This window comes from Perca flavescens, chromosome 11, assembly GCF_004354835.1.
Source record: "Perca flavescens isolate YP-PL-M2 chromosome 11, PFLA_1.0, whole genome shotgun sequence".
NCBI lineage: Eukaryota > Metazoa > Chordata > Actinopteri > Perciformes > Percidae > Perca > Perca flavescens.
The window spans coordinates 24596062-24616618 of NC_041341.1; the positions used below are offsets into that span (position 1 = coordinate 24596062).

Below are 20557 nucleotides of genomic sequence, written 5' to 3' on the forward strand. Positions count from 1 at the left end.
ATTTGGGTCTGATGGGTGTGCCATTATTAAATGTTTATTTTCTTTTTATTTGAAAACAACATATCTGCACTATCAGTCAGACTTATAGGAAGGCTGTGAGGAACACTGGGCTGATGCATCTTCAACTACAGTAAAGTCCATTTCTACATAATTTATGTATGACACTTTTTTTCTTTAAACCAGCTGCATCTAAAACCTAATTTTACTTCCTGATCTTGTTTTATGTTTTCCTGTGAAACATTTTCAAAGAAGTGACAATTTCTTCTGAGTCTTATTTTCAGTCTTTGAATCAGATGCCACTGATGAATAACAATTTTGTCATTCTTTGTTATTTCTAAATTATTTTAGGTCTGCAATGACAGACTACCTCTGAAATCTAATGACCTGGGGGGAGGAAATTACAATGAACCGTACACATGCAGAAGTGAAGTAACACATTTTAATTAAACATGTATGGTGGACGTCTTGGAAGAGACCCAGCAGTAATTTGACAACAAAAAATGTCAACAACGATTGTGATACTTTAAAAGTTATAGCCATAGAATTATAATGAGACAAAATAAACTATTTTAACTTTTAATTTAGTTCACGTATAAGGAGGAAAAATGATCTATGTGTGCAGAATGTGGCCTACAGGGCAACATGAGACACAGTTTGAGGCAGAAAATGTGGTTTCAGGCTGACAGCTACTGTATATGACATGTAACAGAGGCAGAGTTTAAGTCAGTCAGTGGAGTGGAGTGGTGGTTGTACCATCTTCTCGGCCCTGATGAATGACGATTGGTGATAGCGGTGACGAGAGGCAAAGTCAGCATTTTCCTCTGTCAGCTGCTTGGTTTTCAGCCCGACCCCGAAGATAGAAGGGGTGACTACCATCTCATCCTGAGGAGATCCTTTTCTCCTGAAAGACAGGGAAAAAGTAGGGAGAAAAGGCTTTGAAACTGTAGTTTCAATCTGTGCTTTATCAATGATCTGGAGATAATTTAACAGACATTTCTATGATGAATGACATTTAAATCTCTTATTCATCCGCACAATACCTGCAAATGCCATTCAATGTTGATTTGAGCCACGAGAAAAAGCTGAATCGATCTGCGATACCTGCAAATAAATCAAAATCCAAACGGTTATCTGGAGAAATTGTGAGTTGAAAAAATAAGTACTCATATTGTTACGTTTAAATTGACTATGGAGACCCTTTTCCTTTTGTCAATATTTGAAGTTGTAACACAGTGCACAGAAGTGTAGTAACAGAGTGGGGCGAAACACACGGCATCGCATCAACCACCTGTGAAACAAGTGTTTAACACTTGCAGAGCTCGTGCTCAGAAATGTCGTGAGTCAGACAGCTCAGACACGCTGTACTGTGGTGAGTTTAATGCACAGATGCTGGCTGCCCCATCCAGCTATTCTAGAAATCCTAAGCCACAACAGCTGCCAGCCTGTCAGGCAACAAGACCGCAAGTGATACTCCAAGAAATGTGCCAGAGTACATTACCAGGTCACATAACAACTGAGCACGGGGTGAGCAAATTAAAAAGGTAAACTGCAAATCAAGAGGTCTTTTGTTGGACATCATGCGATAATCTAAATGATCTAACACAAAATAAAAATATAGGAATCGTGCTTCAGTTTATATAAAAAGGCATTGGTTGCATACCCCTACAGTTATAAAAGGCCTACAATTACACAAGTTTATGAAATGACCTTGTAAACGTGCTACAAAAATAACCCACCAGGCTTAAAGAAGACTTTTTCTCCTTTCAGCAGACATTAAACCAAACCAAAGAATGTGTAATGAAACATGTTCATTGAAAGCATATGCTTTATAGAATGCAAAATGCAATGCATGAATTAATGATCAAAGATGTGCTGCTCACTAAAAGGCCTTGTAATTCCAGGAGTCCTCTATGCATATCCTGACAAGACAACAGCTTAAGCTTCATTTTCACGGTTTGTTAGCATAATATATTCTTTTCCCTAAATTATAAGCCATTTTCTACAATCTGCTAAATGAGCAAAAACTGTCAAAAAGGTGTAAAACACTGGAGGCTTACTTAAAATAAAAATTCTACAAAAAAAGCTTTTCTTATAAAGGTTATATTGTCATGTCCTATTTTCCATTTCAATACAAATTATAGTCAATACAACAAAGTCTACTTTGCAGTTATGAATTGCTTTTTTTAGCCAACATAAAAAGCAATTTAAACAGTTGGAACAAGCGTATGCACAAACCTAATCTGATTAGGTTAGTCTTGCTCAACAGATTTACATTGCTGGCATAAAGCCTGACATCTGGCGCATCCCTCCCCTCTCGCTATCTACGCTATCCGCCCTGCCCAGGATGGTTGTGATTGGTTTAAAGAAATACAAAAAAGCATGTTTTCCCCCTATCCCAGAATAGATAGGCGGTGAAGACCATAATGTACTCCAGCACTGTGGAGACACAGTAGGTCTGGCAATGCCAGACTAGTAACTAATCAATGAAGTACAGATCAAATCAAACCAGAACTGTACTGGAATGTTACACTCAGTCCATCACAGGAAATATGGATTAGGCCAAGAGCAGGCTAACTTTATCCATAGGTGCTAAGCTCAAAGCCGGCTGTAGTAGAGAGTCAGAAAGTTTGTTCACTTTGGCATACCGAGCAGATAAATGCTGCACAGCTGCAGGTGGTACATATGTTAAGACACAGAAAACTCACTCTGTCCCACATTGTGTTAGTACAGCATTTCAACAACTTGGATTTTTCATTTGTAATGCATATGTTTTTTATGTTAGACAGTCTTGTCCAAGTCAGGACATTTGGTCATCCTAACAGGAGCTCACCATGAAGCCAAACTACAAGTGTGTCTAAACAGGAAATTAACAGATGGAAATTACCTATAGGTAGTCCAGGGCTTGTTTTCCCGATGTAGAAGAAGAGCACCAAAGCAAATACTATGTTTGCTAAGGCATAAGCCCACTGAATAACAAACATAATACATATGGAGCTTAATGCCTGAAAGAAAAATTATAAATTCATTAAATTCTGTAAATATAATCTGAAACTAAAGCATTAGACCAAAAAATAAATAATCTACAGCATGAATTGAGTAGCCTACCCCGATAAGAGCAACCCAGTGGTTGCAGAATTTTGCATACAATGAATCCTTCATGGGTTTGATTTCAAAGCTCTGGTGGTCAGCTTCAACACCTGAAAAATTTGATAAAGGGTCAGGTTACTAAAAAAAACAGGCACAACTAACTTCTCTGATCAGTAATCGTTTCTACTCTAGACTACTTGGTGGTTAGAGGTGATCACCTGCGCTGTGATTGTGAGGGTCAGCAGATGAATCCTGCTCAGCGTGGTGCATTTTTGAACGGTATTTGACTCGTGGTTCTTCTCCAGCTCTGGGCTCCCCTCCTCCACACTGCACCTCAGCTTCCTCATGTGGCGGAGCTGAACTCATCTCCTCTGCTTTGCCTTCGGTGAACATATTGCTGTTTCGATCCAAGCTAAAGCTGTCAATCAGCATCTGCTTAGTAGTGACATTAGGCTTCATGCCCTTGTATCTACTGCTCAGCTCTTGCATGGAGGAGGTCTTCTCAGGCCCAGCATTCACATTTGACACGGGGGGAAAGATCCGGTCCATGTCCTTGGTGAACTCCAACAGTGTGCCTTTACCCTGCGGACTCTCGCCTCCGCTCCCATAGCTTGGGAGAGTGGCCTCGATGAGAGGCCTTGAGTCCTGCCTGGCTGACCCACGCCGGTTTCTTTTGGCCGGGACGAGGGTGTCCCTCTTGTCGTTATTCTGCAGCTGGAAGGCCATGGCCACGCTGAAGTAGGAGTAGTCTACGAAGCTGTAGGTGAGCATGAAGTTTATGCTGACGATGGGGGCCAGCACGTTGGCCTGACCGATGAAAATGAAGGCCATGGTCACCATGCTGGTCAGACAGATAGCTGCCACTGGAGTCCTGTTTGGGCCTTTCTGTTAAGGAGGGAGATAGGGTCACAATATGCAATGGCATTGTTGTCCAATAAAACAAAACTAAATAACAAAACCATTGGGGATTTATAAAGTTAAAATTAAGGATTAAGTGTTCCTTTATGGGTTGAGATAACACACCTTACTTAGCTAAATAAAGCATTTAAAAAGCCATTGGATGGGGCGACATCTAGCTCACCCAGGAGAGTGTGCGCCCCATGTAGGCTGAGGCCTTGGCAGCGGCCCGGGTTCTAAACCGACCCGCGGTCCTTTACTGCATGTCGTCCCTCCTCTCTCTCCCCCCCTTCCTGTCTTTCAGCTATATTAAAGGCCATAAAAAGCCCCAAAAATATCTTTAAAAAAGGAAGAAAAAAAAAGCCATTGGATTTTCTGAAAAATGCATCGTCACAAAGCTAACTTTTAATTAACTTTTTAATTAACTCATGAAAAGTTGATGTTTTGGAGATACATGTGTTTCACAAGGACAGTGAAAGTATGAAAAAAAAGTCCCTTGTGTCCCTGAGTCAACACAGTGGAGCTGGGACAAAGAAGATTGTCCCATTCCTCCTGTTTGAGATTCTGTAGCTTCGAAACTTTCCACCTTTTTTCCCCAAATAAAACTTTCACTCATGGACACTAAGGAGCAACAGCCACCTACAGAAGTGATAAAATGAAACTGAACTTAAAAGTTATATTTGAGCAATATAAAACCACACCAGTGGGAAGTTAGTAATTGTTTTAACGTGGTTTATTAACCAGCTTGCTTTCACTTCACGGGTCCTATCTCAAAGTTTAAGGAGCACTGCTGTGTGCCTGGCGGGCCTCCAGAGCACACAGCGGAGCTGGGCCCTGCCCGTCGCCCTTCCTGCGTTTGTTCTAAAGCTTTGATTTGGGCCAAGATGTCTAGGGCCTCATTCCAGCCCGCTGAGAGAGGTCAGACACTGCTGCCACTCAGGGAAGTCTGAGGAAAACGGGGGTGAACGGGGTCGGGATGTCAACGTGACTGTGTGTGTGTGTGTGTGTGTGTGTGTGTAGCGAGTCGTAACTCTTTGCTGTGATGCAATCAGTCCACTCAGTTCTATGGAGTGGAGTTCACACTCTATAGTTAGGCAGTCCTGTCACAGTTTCCTGTTGAGTCCATCCACCACACCCCCTCAACATCCAGACGGCACACACTCAATAGCAGTGGTGGAGTAGTACTCAGATCCTGCACTTTAGTATGAGTACTAATACTATACTGTAAAAATACTCTAGAACAAGTAAAGGTGCTCCATTGAAAATGTAAAAGTATGTAAACTATAATCAGGAAAATGCACTTATGATACTTAAATGTATTACAAGTAAAAAGTACTTGAATGCAGAAAAAGGTCCCTGTGACTGCGATACTATTATATATTATATTTAATTAAATAACTAAAATATTTTTATTCACGCATTCATGGATTTTACATTAAATTTGTTTTTAACAGTTTAGTACAGAACTGCAACTAATGATTATTTTCAATATGGATTAATCTGCTGATTATTTTATTTTGATTTTGATTAAACAGAAAAATTATAATTGCTAAGATTTACTACTATTACTACTACTAGCGTTTCACTGAGCTTTTGACCAGGTCCACACTAGTTTCCCACAGTCTTAAGCAATAGACGCAGTTTGCTCGGTTGTCCTGGGGACAGACTGACATGCGAGCTCCGTAGTTGAACGATTTCATCCAAAGAACTTTCAGAACTTCTCATTTATGTCGGTTTAAAAAGTTGAGCAGCAAAGTTTGATGCAATACGGTTGAAAGCTCTGCAAAAAGCCAGTATGTGGACCACTGATTAGGATTGTTTTGTCAAACTACCATTTCCAAGGTCATTAACTTGAACATTAAAGATTCAATTATATTTTTATAATATAAAAAAAGACCATGCAGCCATCAATCTTCTAAAAGCTTAACAGGGTGCTTCTTTACTTTTGAGAGAAGCTGCTTCCCATAGACCTAATGAATTAATCTAAGTTAGGCAAATCTCACAAGCTAGAATACTGAATGCAAATACATGAAAAAGGTATCTAGGAGTAGCAAAAATAGTCATAAACATTAACATAAAATTGAACTATACTTTAAATAGTTAGTCTTGTGTTTGCCACCGTAATGCACTGCAGCTTAGTTTTATGAGCTATCATGTATCATGTACAAACAGGTGCAATAAATAATTTGTCACGAAAGGTAGTAAAATGGTGAGTTTATGGTAGGTCCTGCTTACTTGGATCATCTCATTTTAACAATTTTAATGTGACAAATAAAATAGTCATTGGAAAGTATTGTTTGAATCAAGTGATCTCAGTTGTGCACAAACACACACCCTCACTTCATAATCTGCATTTACATCATGGTGACTATTTCTTCAGTGAACTGTTTATGTCCAGACATCCCTCCCTTTCTGGCTCCATCCATTCATTCATTCATTCATTCATTCATTCATTCATTCATCCATCCATCCATCCATCCATCCACCCACCCACCCCTCTTCCCAGGAAGGCCAGAGCAGGGATGACCCTCTCTTGGGCGATGCACTGGAGGATCCTGGGTGCTCCGTACAGGCCACCCATGCAGGAAGCCAGGGAGGAGATGTAGAGGCCCAGCAGAAAGAGGAAGCCCACCAAGGAGACCTGGAGGAAGAGGGAAAACAAACAGTGTGGAAGAGGATGGGGTGGGGTTGAGAGCTCCCAACAGCTACACCCTGTTCTATTCCGCTGCAGCCAGCCCCTAATGAAAACAATGAGAACCACTCATGGGCAAGTCAAGGATTTGTTTTTTAGAGTCAGTGATTGTTCAAAGCAAAATCGAATGACATTAATAGCGAGAGTTTTGCAGTAATACTACACCATTTGTACACACTGGTCCACAACGTAATATACAGTTGTTACGACTGGTCAATGATGTTGGAGCTAGAGGCTACAGAACTCTGGATGTTAGGTTCATTCTAACTAAAATGATCCCTGATACATCTTTAGGCCCTGAAGCATAAGGGCCAACTGACAACTGGCAGAGAGCTTATCTGCATCAGACATCTCATTGATCTGCTCTTGCCCACAGCCCAATCACTTACTCCCACTTTTCATGGCACACAGTCTTCCTAACATCAGCTGTGCAAATGGAGGGCAGACCCAGGCTCAGAGTTCTAATGTTCACAACATTTAAAGGTATATTTCTAGGAGGAAGGCTTGTTTGCTGAAACATATCACGTTAAGCAATAAAATGACCAACTGGGACCAGACTATTGAGATTCTGTGCTTTTGGGATGCTGCTGTTCTAACATGTGAACACAATTATGTAAGCTCTCAATAATCAGTGGGACACACTTGCCAATTTATGATTGGAAAAGTAAAGTCAGTGATCCATCCAAACCCATAGCATCCTCATATTATATCTGATTAATGCTTCAGTTTATCAATGCACTTTACTTAAATGTCTGTCCTTTAAAAAACATTTAACTTATTACTTACTAGTCATTAACTTGTCACTCATTTAACTTCACGGTATACTTGGTAAGAAAAAAAAAAAAATATCTTTGCATACCTGCAAATTGAATACTAGTGCATTGGTGAAAAAAAGTTCATAAAAAACCAGAACAGGAAATGATTGCCCTGATGTGATATGTGATAACATCTGTGGAGGCTCTGCCATCATTTTGGATGTAAATAATATTCACGCTGAATTGAACATAAATTTAAACCTTTTCATTTCAGGCTATCTACCACCAGCAACTAATCTGCTGGGGAGCTTTACATCGTGATGAATTGTGGGATACACTTGGCTCTGACAAAATGCTTCAACGCAGTATTAGAAAAAGTGCACATCAAGTGGGGGTTAAGTGGACTGTGCGTTTGTGGACATGTCTACTACCTCATTGAGCTCCCACACTTATTCATGTCAAGGACCCCTAAACTTACACCAATTAGACCACTGACCCCCATTTGATTTAAGAGATTTATTTATTAAGATTTAATCCCAGGGGCCCCATCTGATAGAATTTTTGCTTTTAGAGGTTTTATTACAGAAAGTGTATGAAACCCATGAGAAAAATAGTCATACATTATGTCATTGTGTTACTTATGGATGGAATGATAGTGAAAATTAGTATTCCCCTTTTTTCAGGGGAAACCCTGGAAATCATTTAAGGACCCCTGGGGGTCCCGTACTCCACTTTGGGAATCGCTGTACTAACTGGGAGTGTGTGAAAGTGCAGTTAGGTGCGCAAGATCGCCGGTGTGCGTATTGGGACAGACAGTATTTGTTTTACATACTTAAACCTGAGTATGATATCATTTATGAGTATTTCTACTTGAGTGAAACAAAATCAGCAATGGTTCCCACATCTCAATGCTGAGAACATACATACAATCAAAACCAGAACTAACCACACCACATCAACAAAGTGAGCCATCATGGGGAATCCCCTCACTTCACCCATCTGGGTGAGAGGGCCTCTCTAACAGGGCAGGATGGAAACAAAGAGGGGAGTTTACCTTTTCAGCTATCAAGATGTCATAGCGCAGAGCATCTCTGGTGCAGATGGCCCCCAGAAGGAAGACAAAGACCAGATACAGGAACCACCTGTGGGTCACCAACAGTACACCACACAGGAATATCAAAAACGGCTGCTTTCTCACTATTAATAGGAGAATTGTGTCATGACTGCTCCATAAGTGAGTGTCTGATAGGGCCACGCTGGGAATATTGGTTTGTGTTTTCTCTCCAATGAAGGTTGAAAAGGTTGCCCTTTTGGTAGACGATACCACAAAGTGATCAGAGAGCACCACTAAAGTAAAATCAAAAGGAAATTACCATTTTGGATGATTCATACCTACTGGGAAAGATTCCACAGAATTATTTGAAAACTATCCTTGTAGCATGACGTGTAGATAAATAGAAATTTGTAAGATAACTAAAATTATTTTTGTATAACTTGCAAATGGGGCACTTCCGGCTTCACTGTGGCTCTGTCTTTATGATTCCATAGTGTGTGTGTGTGTGTGTGTGTGTGTGTGTGTGTGTGTGTGTGTGTGTACTTTTACAGCAGTACCTTTGTTGTCTTAATTTCTTACAGTATATTAACTTTCACTGAAGGACTGTCTGTACACTTTTACAGTAGTTGTTGTCTTATGAATGTGTGTGTGTGTGTGTGTGTGTGTGTGTGTGTGTGTGTGTGTGTGTGTGTGTGTGTGTGTGTGTGTGTGTGTGTGTGTGTGTTGAGGAGTCGTCATACGAGGTGAAGACAGCTGCCAGTGTTCCCAACGGGATGTTGTGTTCAGGCCGCTCAAGGTCTGAGCTCATGTTGAAACCTGCCATAACCCCTACACAGACACACAGACATTACAATACAACTTTTAGTTTTTACACTGCATATGTAGCTGCAAGAGATGAAAGAAGGGCTGGAGTGTTGACAGGTTACCTTAAAAAGGTAGATAAGTTCTTCCTAATACGTACTGCACATGTGCTACGTAAACTCTAAGTGTGCAAGTGTTTCACACATTATTGGATCAAAAAGAGATAAGAGAAAAGAAAAGAGACACCTCACCTGTAGCAGCAGGGAAGAAGACCCCAAAGACGGTGAAAAAGCTTTCTCCTGGTGTGTAATCTGGCAGTGTGTTGCTGTTGAGCAGTGTGGCTGAATAACCAACGAAACCATGTTCTGAGAGGAGACAACAACACACAGAGCATGTCAGTTCTGAACCTTATGCCAGGATTACCAGCATGTCTTCATTGAGTAAACAGTCAAAAGTATTAGTATCAGCAGTGCAAACCTGTCAAAGGTCTGACAGAGGACATTGTGTCATGTTAAATAACTCGATTGACATGTTTTCATTATTGTGGTATTTTTCATTTGTTTTCATTTTCTTCCTTGCTAGATGATTATCGGTGAAGTTTTGCACTGCATTTCCTGGAAACGTTGAGACTAACCGGAAATGTAAACACATCACCTCTGCACCACGGGACTTTCCTATAAAAGACCTACATTACCAGATACCAGGTGTTATATGACACCTATATGACACATTTTATCAGTAAAAGGTAGAAGTTCATTCATACTTGAAACAAAATTGGAAGTTGTAACAAGTGGTACATGATTAAAGGATGCTGGTGGCTCCAAATGTATTACAGCACAACCTGAACTGGGATTCCATGACTGCAATTAGAAACTGCTACATCTCTTTCTTTTTAAATCAAAATATATGACAACAATAGGTAGCGAGTCACTTCAAAAGTATGTCTAAAATCTGGACAGGTTAGTTCAGGAAAGTCCGTTTGTTGAACATGCAGGGGGAGAGATTGTTCTGCATTGGTGGAGGTCATTCAAAGCACACAGTCTGAAGGGCAGGCCTATGTTACAACACCAGACATTTCCCTCTTGGTTATCTTGCGATGGGAAAGAATGTGTTCTCTCAGATTAATGACATGTTTATCCAAAAGGAAGTCGCCACCCTTTTCAGAAGCTCAGCAGCTTCCAAGTTTGAGAGAAAGAATGAGAGTGAGCGAGAGAGGGAGACAGAGAGTGGGAGAAAAGAGAGAGAGAGCGAGGGAGAGAATTCTATTTTTTTTCCTTTGGTTTTAGACAGTTACTCCATGTGCACGTTCTCCAGGATAGGAATTTAGGGGAACTGACTTCAAATGGATCTAGGTGCCCAAACTCTTGTTCACTCTGTGACCCTGTGAGGCCGCCCTCTGTCCAAACAATCAGAACCAGATCCAGGGCAGTCAGTGTCTATGTCTGCACCATGGGCTCCCCACCCATATTACAACATACACTCCAGCATCCAACCATGGCTGACCCTCTGAGCGTTCAACTGAGGTTGTTGGAAAACTATTTCTATGAACACAAATTCATTGCTTGAATACACTGACTGACTGACTTTAATCTCAAAAACTGTGGACAAAAATGGTAAACAAATCTGTCTTTTGTGTAGAATGTTTGCACAAGTTGTCCATTTTCTGGTGGAACTGCATATTCACATTCCCCATACCATGCTCCTATATAAAAGGCATGGTCAGATTGACTTGATTGGGAGCCCCCCAAGGCAAAAAACATTGGGCCCAAGTTACCTTCGAGCACAGTCCACACAGCAGACTAAAGACGACAGCTTCCTTTTTTTGTATGTCAGTTATTATATGGTAATTTGATGAAACACAAACATTATACCTGCTAAACATCAGCATGTCAAAATGTCATTGTGAGCATTTTAGCATGCAGATGTTGGCCTGTTGCTCAAAGCACTGCGGTGCCTAAATACAGCCTCACAGGGCAACTTGAGGCCACGCTTGTCAAAACTCGCCACAACGCAACTAGAATTCATTGCGCGGCTGCTAATGACACTCCCTGTGGACACGTAGCTTTAGTCTCGTTGAGTACAAATCAACTATCATCGAGCTATTTAGTTACACAGTGGAGGATTGATACTAACTAGAGCTAGCAATATTTTCTTTAATTCTCATATCAAGACTGGTTGAAATCAACCGTAAAGCGATGTGGGCAAAAGAAAAACATCACTGCTTTATGAACCTACAGAGCAAACAAGCTGTCAGATAAAGCTATGGTGAAAGCATTCATATTACAGCATTATATTGTCTGAAGAACAAGTGTATAGGCTGAGCGGGGCTCCTTTCTGAACTCAGCATTCCTCTGATAGAGACTGGAATGTATAGTCAGATTACATTAGTGTCTGAGGCCTCTCCCTCTGTCCGGCTGACCTCTTACTCTCCCACACTAACCAGTATAAAACTGCTCTGCGTGGAGAACAGGGCAGGCTGTGATGTTACAGAGGTGGGGCAGGTCCCACTGGGATGATTGAGAACTATATATTATAGTGGATCACAGGGAGAGATGATGTAGCGGTCTCAGGAGTAGCAGCAGGCCTCAGATCTCAGTTCCGGCCTTTTCTCCCTGTCATTTTCCAAAAATGTGGGTGAGTCTGGTTAACACCCTAAAGCCCAGACCAGCACATTATAACTTCCTGTTCTGTGGGGAATAGGCTTCAGCTGAAGGGACTGGGTAAGCATGTCATATTGTATTTCATCTGTGCACCACAATCGGAAGGTTTTGCGGTTGAGTTGAGTTGTTTGGCTGCAGAGACAATATGTTGGCAGTGTTACTGACCAAACTAAATAATTGAATACACAAAGACAACAATTGGGAAATGAATTGTCCTCCCATCAGGGATGATAAAGCACAAGTCTGAGCTGTCATAATCAGTCATTTAACAGATCCTTAAGGCTGGGGAAATTGGGAAGCCAGGCCTGTCTACAGGTGAGAGGTCATGTGCATATTTACTGTAATAACATCCCTAAGTCCTTCTGCTCAAGATACCAACACAGATTCGTCGGCATCACATGTACACATTTAGATAATGGCTGAGAGTGTACTAAGATGAATAGATGACATTACAGGCCAACACAAATAAACACCAATCCTTTTGGGATTTTAGCTGTTGATGCCCTTTACACAAATCTTTACTGTACTGTTACTGTTACTGTTTGTACCAAAACCCCAGGAAGTCAGTATTTCCCCTTCAAACATCTTTGTTGTTGGAGATTAATAGCCACTGAAACTGCATTAAAAAATTAGGGGAATCTAATCATTAAAAAAAAAAAAAAACATACTGATTCTTTGCAATAAATACATCATTAATTAGACTAGGACTGCAACTTACAACTACTCATTAATCAGATGGTTATTTTCTTGATTAATCGTGTCTATGAAATGAAAAAAGAAAATGCTCACTTTCCCAGAGTCCAAAGAGACATCGCAAAACATCTTATTTTTGTCCGACTCAACCCCAACACCCAAACATATTCAGTTGATATGATATGATAAGATGTAAAACAGAGACACGCAGCAAATGCTCAAGTTTGAGAAGCTGGAACAACAGAATATTTGGCCTTTTTGCTTAGATATAATCAAATCTATTAAATGACTAACCATTCAGCTCTAAAATTCTACCATTTCAGATCATGAATTACCGACAATTTGATGTTCTGTTTTGTATTAAACGGCAATATTTGCCAAGGACACCGATAACAAGCCAATATCCCATTCTAGTTTTGATATAGTACATCACTTAACTGACATTACATACTGAATGTAAGCTACGGCAGCTATGCACCATGGTGTCTGAAAGTGTGCATTGGGGAAGTGTTATCAAACTGTGACCACATGATTTTGGCGGTGGCTCCTTTCCTTCAGGATGTGCCTCAGTGAGTTCAGGCTAATCTGGGCTATTTCACTAGCTAGTGGACCTGCTGGTTCTCTGCCAACCATGAGGTCACCACAACACACACAGAAGCTCTTAATTGGAAAAACCTGGTGTAGCCATTATGGCTGGTTCTCCCACAATTCTTCAGGACTGCAAGTGGCCTCTGCCTACTGTAATATGAAGAAAGCTGGAGGTTGGAAGTGGTGGACAAGTACAGGTTAGGGGTAGGATTAGAGTCTGTTTTTGACACTCGGGTGTTAGAAGTTTTAAAGCTTAATCTTCCTAAAACTAACCACTGCCTGCCTGCCTGCCTGTGTGTGTGTGTGTGTGTGTGTGTGTGTGTGTGTGTGTGTGTGTGTGTGTGTGTGTGTGTATATATATATATATATATATAAAATTTCTGTTTCTGTTTTGTGCTTATAATGTCCTATTCACATAAAGAATGGCTTAACTACTGGAACACTTTCCTCTTCCTATTGGACAGGATGTTGATAATCAGTGAGAACAGGAAATGTTGGGAAGGACTTCCTGCCAGCAAAAGAATACAAACTACTCAAAAAAGGCAACATTTCCTCACCACAAAAGAAAAGGAACAAAATCTTCTCAATAAACACACTGCCAGTCTCAGACTTGGCTAAAGTCACGTGAAAACAGCACATTAAATGTTTCTAACTAAACCAACCAGCCACTGAGGAAAAATAAATGTCTTATTGGAGAACTTAACTGACAAAACTGGGTCAAATTTGTATCAAAAAGGGTTTTCCTCAGACACCAGCCTCATGAAGAAGTCAACTGTAGCGATCTAGTCTCAGTAGAATTCTAGACCAACACTGACAATAATAAGTGATACTACAGCTACACCTACTGGCCTGAACAGGTCACAGACATTCACCACTGAAGTCAACAGTCAGTGGTTCCCAAACCTTTACTGTCCACTTTGGAGGCCAAACTTAAATTTCACACACTCCTCCCCAACATAACTGCATTTTTATCAGCCAGTAAAAATGCTGTGGAAACAAGTAACAAAATGAGCTGGAACACAACCTTTATATATAATAGTTACACCTGTGATGGAACAGGTCAAATTGTCGGTTGTGATGAAGTTGGTTGCCTATCTGTTTTTTCCCTGGTCATGTGCTGCTACAACGTTCTAGCCCTCTACCTTCTCCAACCTGATCACCACACACACACACACACACACACACACACACACACACACACACACACACACACACACACACACACACACACACACACACACACACACACACACACACACACACACACACACACACACATTTGTGCATTTGTATGTAACTTTTATTGTAAAAAAAATGTCAGAAGGTACCATTGGTACCCGGGAATCTTCACATTATCAAATCTGGCACCCTTTAAAAAAAAAAATTGGAAACCCCTGGGCTACTCACTCAGTTGATGATTGAGGCATGTTCGCTTATTTTCCGGTGGAAATTTCCTGGAAGTGGTTCAGAATATGAGTGTCTACTAAATGCCTACATAATTGTAATCTGGCTAAATGCTGCTTCAGAGGCTTTGACATTAATATAATTCTGGGGCAAACTCTGAATAGTTTGAGGATTATTTTGGCTTGAAAATACCCATACAGAGTATTAGAAGACACAAAACATCAGTACTGATTTAAACCTTCCCACGATCCCCGTTACCTTCTCCCTTCATATCTATATTCATGACCCCCAGCCCTACCTGGGTCGAGGTGTGTGAAGGTGCCGATGACAAAGTCCAGCGTGGAGACGGCCAGCACGGCTAGCAGTAGCAGCTGGAGTCGGACGATCCACTTGACACCGGCCAGGTTAATTCCAAGCAGTGCCAGCAGCACCACCGCCGACATGCTGCACACCACCCACTGGTTCTGTAGACCCAGCAGCTCCGCCACCGACTCAGAGAAACCTGTGATGTACATGGCTCCAGCTACGCACTGCAAGGTGGGAGGCAGCATGACAGGGGACAAAACATGACAACACGTGGGGATCGTCCTTCACAAACAACCACTCAATTCTAACAGAAAGTTTGGATTTGTTACTCACTTGTCCAAACACATAAAGGAGGCCAACAGTGCCCCCGACCCTGCCACCCAGGACGGTGGAGATCATGGAGTAGATTCCTCCACTCCCAACACCGCAGTGCTCACACACTCCGATCCCCGACATCACCGTCACTAAAGCAACCAGCACAACCAAGGAGACCAGAAACATCCCAAGCAGCACGCCCGTGTTCCCCTGGATCATGACAGGAGACAAGATGACACAAAATACTGAGTCATCTATGCACATTCTACTGTATATGTAAATCTGCAGCATGTAACTCATCTACAGCTTCAAATTGAATATATTTATAGTGGTGTACACCTTGTACTAAACATATCTGCATGTTTACATTTTCTACACTGTACATATAGGCTTTGTATGCAATTCACTGCACACTATACATCCTGCTTGTAGCTTTTTCTCCAATATTTATTCGGTTTATATGTCTGCACATTTTTCTTTCCTTCGTTTGTCTCAGTATCTTAAAGACACAGTCAACCTTTTAGTTTTACTTCATGTGTTCCTGTGTTCAAACTGTCGTCCAATGTGTTTAATAGTCATAGTCTTTTCAAGGAGAAAACTGGGAGAAATAGTTTACGCCAATCATACATTTTTTACTTTCTCGCACTACTATTTGCCAATTCAAATTCCCATAATTTCATTTCAGCGTTAGTATTAAAAAAAACTAATGATGAGAATACATGTTTGAAACCTTCTGGTAAAATCAGTCCCACTAAAGGTGCTGTAGGTAGGATTGTGAAGATCCAGGACTTAGCCAAAGAATTTGAACATCCACAACTTGACAGTCCCTCCCCCACTTTCTGCTAAAGCCCAAATGGTCCCCTAAGCCCCTCCCCCCATGAGGGAGAATGAATGCGTGTGCCTGAGCAGTGATTGACACGCAGTTAGATTTATTTTTTTATTACCTGCTTCATACAGTTCTGCTCGAACATAGGGTCAGTTTCAGCAAATATGACAGAAAGTTAGTTTTATTAGTCTTACCTACTGCATCTTTAAACTATGGAAAACATACACTCTTTACTTTTGCACAATGAATAAAAGGGTAGCAAGTAATTCATGGTAAGAGATGCAGCTCACTCTCACTTTTACATGGCAAACTATGTTTTAGCTGTCACATTAAACCCAAATGAATGTAGCAATTAAGATCACAGAGTCTTTGTAGCTGTGTCCCGTGATGACACATGCACATTAAAGTGTTTCTGGTCCACTGACAGTGTCAGACATACTTATTTAATGATGGTTGGAGCTAAAAATAAAAAAAAACAAAGCTTCAACAGAGCTAAAAAGAGATAAAGCACACAGACGTGAGGCTAGATATTATGAAATTCTACAATAATATACAGTCCTTTCTGTGTCATTCATCGGCACACTGAGTCCTATAACCAGCCATACGTGGATGTTTTAAATAATCGATATATAAAGCAACAATTTTCCCCATCACTTGTTACAACACATTTCATACATGAGTCTACACACTGTCTGATGTAGATAATGTAGCCTCAGATACTGTACATGGTCCAAACTATATTAACAACCATGAGACGGGAGTCCCAGTGGGAACCTCCACCACCCCAACAGTGTACATTTCTGTTTAGGAAAGTAATTATGTTGTTGCTCTAACTGCATTTGATACACCATTCAAGCACACTTTTCACTATTTATGCACTTTCAACTGATTTCAACTACTTGAAATGATAAAATACACAAATGCAAAATCAAATCTGTATTAGTAGGGGCAATCAATTTGGGGAGACCATCAAAATTAGAGCATACTGAATGATTTTATCTTGGGGCAGATTATTTTTTTGTTTTTAAAATATGACAGTAAAAGGAAGGAAATTTGGGGCTGCTCCAGTTGACAAAAAATCTCAACATACCAATTGAATTTTGAACCTTAGGCCAAAGTAGGCCAAACAGAATTCCTTGTATGTTTTGCTTCTCTATTAATGAGTGCAGTCTTTCTATCAGTGTTTCCTAATATTTACTAGAATTACATGTAAAAGAAAAGGGAAACCGAGATAGAGAGAGCAACACAGTGTAGTCATACTAACCACCAGGTAGCCGGTAAATAGGAATAGCACCACACCGAAGATATTGATCATGCAGGTGGTGAAAACTCCATCCCAGGTACCGAAGAGCACCGGCTCCCACACAAACAGTTTGATCCTCCACCATGGCTGGCTGGACAGCTGGAAGCCCTGACCAAAGACACACAACACTTCCAGCAGCTGGCTGAGATTTCAACATCAACATGATCACATTCATTTTGAGGCGCGAACACCATACCTGTGCATCTTCGTGGAACAGATCATGGACATGTGTGTTTGAGTTGGTGTCAGCGACTCCCCCCTTCAAAGGTCCTGCCCTGTCTCCCTCCTGCTGGTCACAGGTGTGCAAAGTCCAACCTATTGGCAGGGTTTCCATTGCAACTACAGGTGTAAACAGTTGTGTTACTCTTCTACAGGTGGGCCTATATTTGCTCCAAGATAATCAAAAGGTTGAATGTGAAACGACAACGTACAGAAATTCGGCATATGGGCGTTTGAAGTCACCACATTAGTTAGGGAGCCTAGATGAGTTTGTGTTGGAACTGACAGCATTGGCCCCGCCTATCCCGGTTAAACAGGAGCCGCACGAGGACACCCGGATACAGCAGGGTGTGCTCCTGACACTGCAGCTGAATAGACCGTAATGAGTCAAGAGCCATACTACCACCTATAGCTAAAACAATATAGGCCTGTCAGTCTAGAGAGCGCGCAGTTTACACAAGTTATACAATTAGCATCAAGCAGCGGTAAACAGATTTCCACAACAGTTTTACCTCAATTTTAAGCTATATATCAACCCTCGGAACTCCGCTGTTTAAAAAAAACATGTTGCTACAGTCATTTAAAGATCGTCGAAGCCAAACCTAATTAACAAACTTTTCAATTTAAAGTTACCGGTGGCAATATGCTCGAGTTACACTTAAACGAGCCGGAAAACGGCATCTTAAATCTTACATGTGCTTATAAGTTTTACTAAATTGATTTGCCAACAAAAGTAGGTTTAGTTGACGTTTGTGGCAGAAGAGTGAAACAAAAAGTCTATCATTTTAAATGTTTATCAAAATATGCGCCATATTATATAGGCTATAGGCCTATTTGAGCAGCACCTCATTCTGAAAAGGTCTTAATTCAAATTTGACACGCCATCGTTGCTTGAAATGATAGATTTTTAAACAGGCGTGATGCTGTCTCCATTCATGGAGCGTCTCAGCTAAACTCAACAGTTAATTAGTTATAACTACCTTTCGCAGAGTCCCATATCATTTAGAGGGAAAAAAAAGACAAATCTTCCATTGTGCCTCAGAGATGACTTCGGTCCATATGAACAGGACTCCCAGCTGTTTATGAAAACGTCAGCAGGCGGCAGGTAACTTTAAGCTTTCAGGGTGTGTTGCTGCTTTGCACAAGGATCCTGTGTTAGTTTTGGCAAACCCTAAGCTATGTTGACTAATGATTAAAGCTGAACAAGGCACGTACCACTCAATATCCTTTATTTGTTGAATAATTTCCTAAAACATGATTTGAACTCCAGCTTTTAGGCTTTTAGGAAAGGAGACTGTTTTTTTAGACTGTGATTGTAGCCAGGCCTGCATTAGGATGTTTCTATTTCTGCCAGTGTATAGTCACAAATAGCTGTGTATATTTGTTAGGATTTTACACATCACAGAATATATCTGCAAAGTGATTCGAATAATGTCATTGGATATAACCATAGACTGTATACTAATGATATACAGTCTATGGATGTAACAGGCAGCAAAGCTTGGGATTTTACTGCACCAACCATTCTCTTATCTCCACCTTCTCCTATGTGAGGATTTGCTTTTCTCTTTTTCTATATTTTATATCAGTGTAAAGATGAATATCTTTGGGTTTGGGACTGTTGGTTAGACAAAATCTGACATTTAAAGACTTCATGTTGTACTCTGGGAAATTGTGATGAACGTCTTTCCAATTTCCTGACACGTCAGACATTTCTCTGCAGAGAAGAGAAAATTGATAAATTGTTAATAAAAATAATTGCTTGTTGCAGCCCTACACTTTCCCCCATTTTTACTAAGGACCCCCATAAACTCATCTGACCATGACTTTTGTCACTCAAACTGGACCTTAGACCAAGTATAAATAATAAATGGCATTGTGAATGGCACTAGCAACTGAATGGCCTTTGCATATCAAAAACATTTCAAGGTGAAATACTGTGAATTATTTTATTTATAAGGGACATGACACACAACAATCAAAACAACAATGTAATCAGATTGTTTAAAAATCATAATATATTGCAAAAATCTAATCATATGGGTTACTTGACTGAAATTAATCAGCTACAATTAAAGCTGCACATTATTCATAAAACAAGTTCACTCGACCCAACAAGTTAGAGACCATGCAAACAAACCTTACTGTCTAACTTAAGATCAACCTTACAGTGAAGCAGTAGGGCTTCCTCGTCAACTTCTTTAAAAGTATGAAAATGCCAAAGTCAAAGTAGATTCCCATCGGCAATTGAAAGATCTTGACACAAACGACTTGTACAGAAATAAATGAGGGTAGCAATAGTGACTGCATATGATATACTGTACATATCAGTGCCATAAATGACGTTTCAAAAATAGTTTTTATCAAAAAATTCCATAATTCAGATCTTTTTACACAAAACTTTTTTTTTTCTTCTCTAGCTTATACAAGGACACTTATGGCCAGGTTACAGACAACTTATTGAAAAAGGAAAACAATACCATAGTACTGCTGATATAATTCATGAATATCCACCAGTTCTGCATTTTAAATTGCTTAATTGAATTAAAACTTCTCCATGAACAATTCATGGGATACAATTTACCAAAGCAGAATAACTCACCCGCACTGTACTTTCAATAATTGCTTACAATGAAACGGGTAGTTAGTGAATTATTTCAACCTCAACACGTATTTTTTTTTTAAGTTATACTCCACCCAAAAGCTACTTTAACCCGACAAGAATTCCAGCTGACCACAGCTGTTGAGATTAAATACATAATGCTAAAAACAAAGAGTGGAGTATTACTTTAAAACCAAATGAACCATTTTCTGGGGGTGGAGGGCTTTTCATTACCAACAGCTACAGTAAATCCCATCATAATGCACAATCAACTGCATTAACTTACAAAAAAAAAATAATAATCAAAATTCACTTTAACCAGTCATCAATAAAACTGCAAAACAATAAGTGTTAA

General features: G+C 40.4%; 1 protein-coding gene across 5 annotated transcripts; it reads right to left on the minus strand.

Annotated features, from left to right (window-relative positions):
• Positions 1 to 425: 425 nt before the first annotated feature.
• On the minus strand, positions 426 to 18767 carry slc12a8 (solute carrier family 12 member 8). 5 transcript variants are annotated; one of them, XM_028591280.1, is made up of 15 exons: positions 18581 to 18767; positions 17813 to 17968; positions 17578 to 17696; positions 17343 to 17489; positions 15271 to 15462; positions 14930 to 15161; positions 9538 to 9651; positions 9226 to 9313; positions 8486 to 8573; positions 6479 to 6625; positions 3306 to 3972; positions 3106 to 3197; positions 2885 to 3002; positions 1041 to 1101; positions 426 to 901 (listed from the first exon to the last, which is right to left on the minus strand). In XM_028591280.1, exons 2-15 carry the CDS (start codon positions 17889 to 17891, stop codon positions 724 to 726), a joined length of 2322 nt encoding a protein of 773 aa, XP_028447081.1. In that variant the 5' UTR covers positions 17892 to 17968; positions 18581 to 18767; the 3' UTR covers positions 426 to 723. The 5 variants fall into 5 exon arrangements, with proteins under 5 accessions (XP_028447081.1, XP_028447082.1, XP_028447080.1 ...); XM_028591281.1 differs by having other exon boundaries at positions 2885 to 2966; positions 17578 to 17720; XM_028591279.1 differs by having other exon boundaries at positions 17578 to 17720.
• Between the last annotated feature and the right edge of the window lie 1790 nt (positions 18768 to 20557).

Coding starts and splice junctions, on each gene's coding strand:
- slc12a8 (XM_028591279.1), bottom strand. CDS start 17,891: ATGCTGTCAGTTCCAACACAAACTCATCTAGGCTCCCTAACTAATGTG. Junction 9,314..9,537: donor CTTCTTCCCTGCTGCTACAG/GTGAGGTGTCTC, acceptor GTGTCTGTGTAG/GGGTTATGGCAGGTTTCAAC. Junction 3,003..3,105: donor ACTGGGTTGCTCTTATCGGG/GTAGGCTACTCA, acceptor TTTTTCTTTCAG/GCATTAAGCTCCATATGTAT.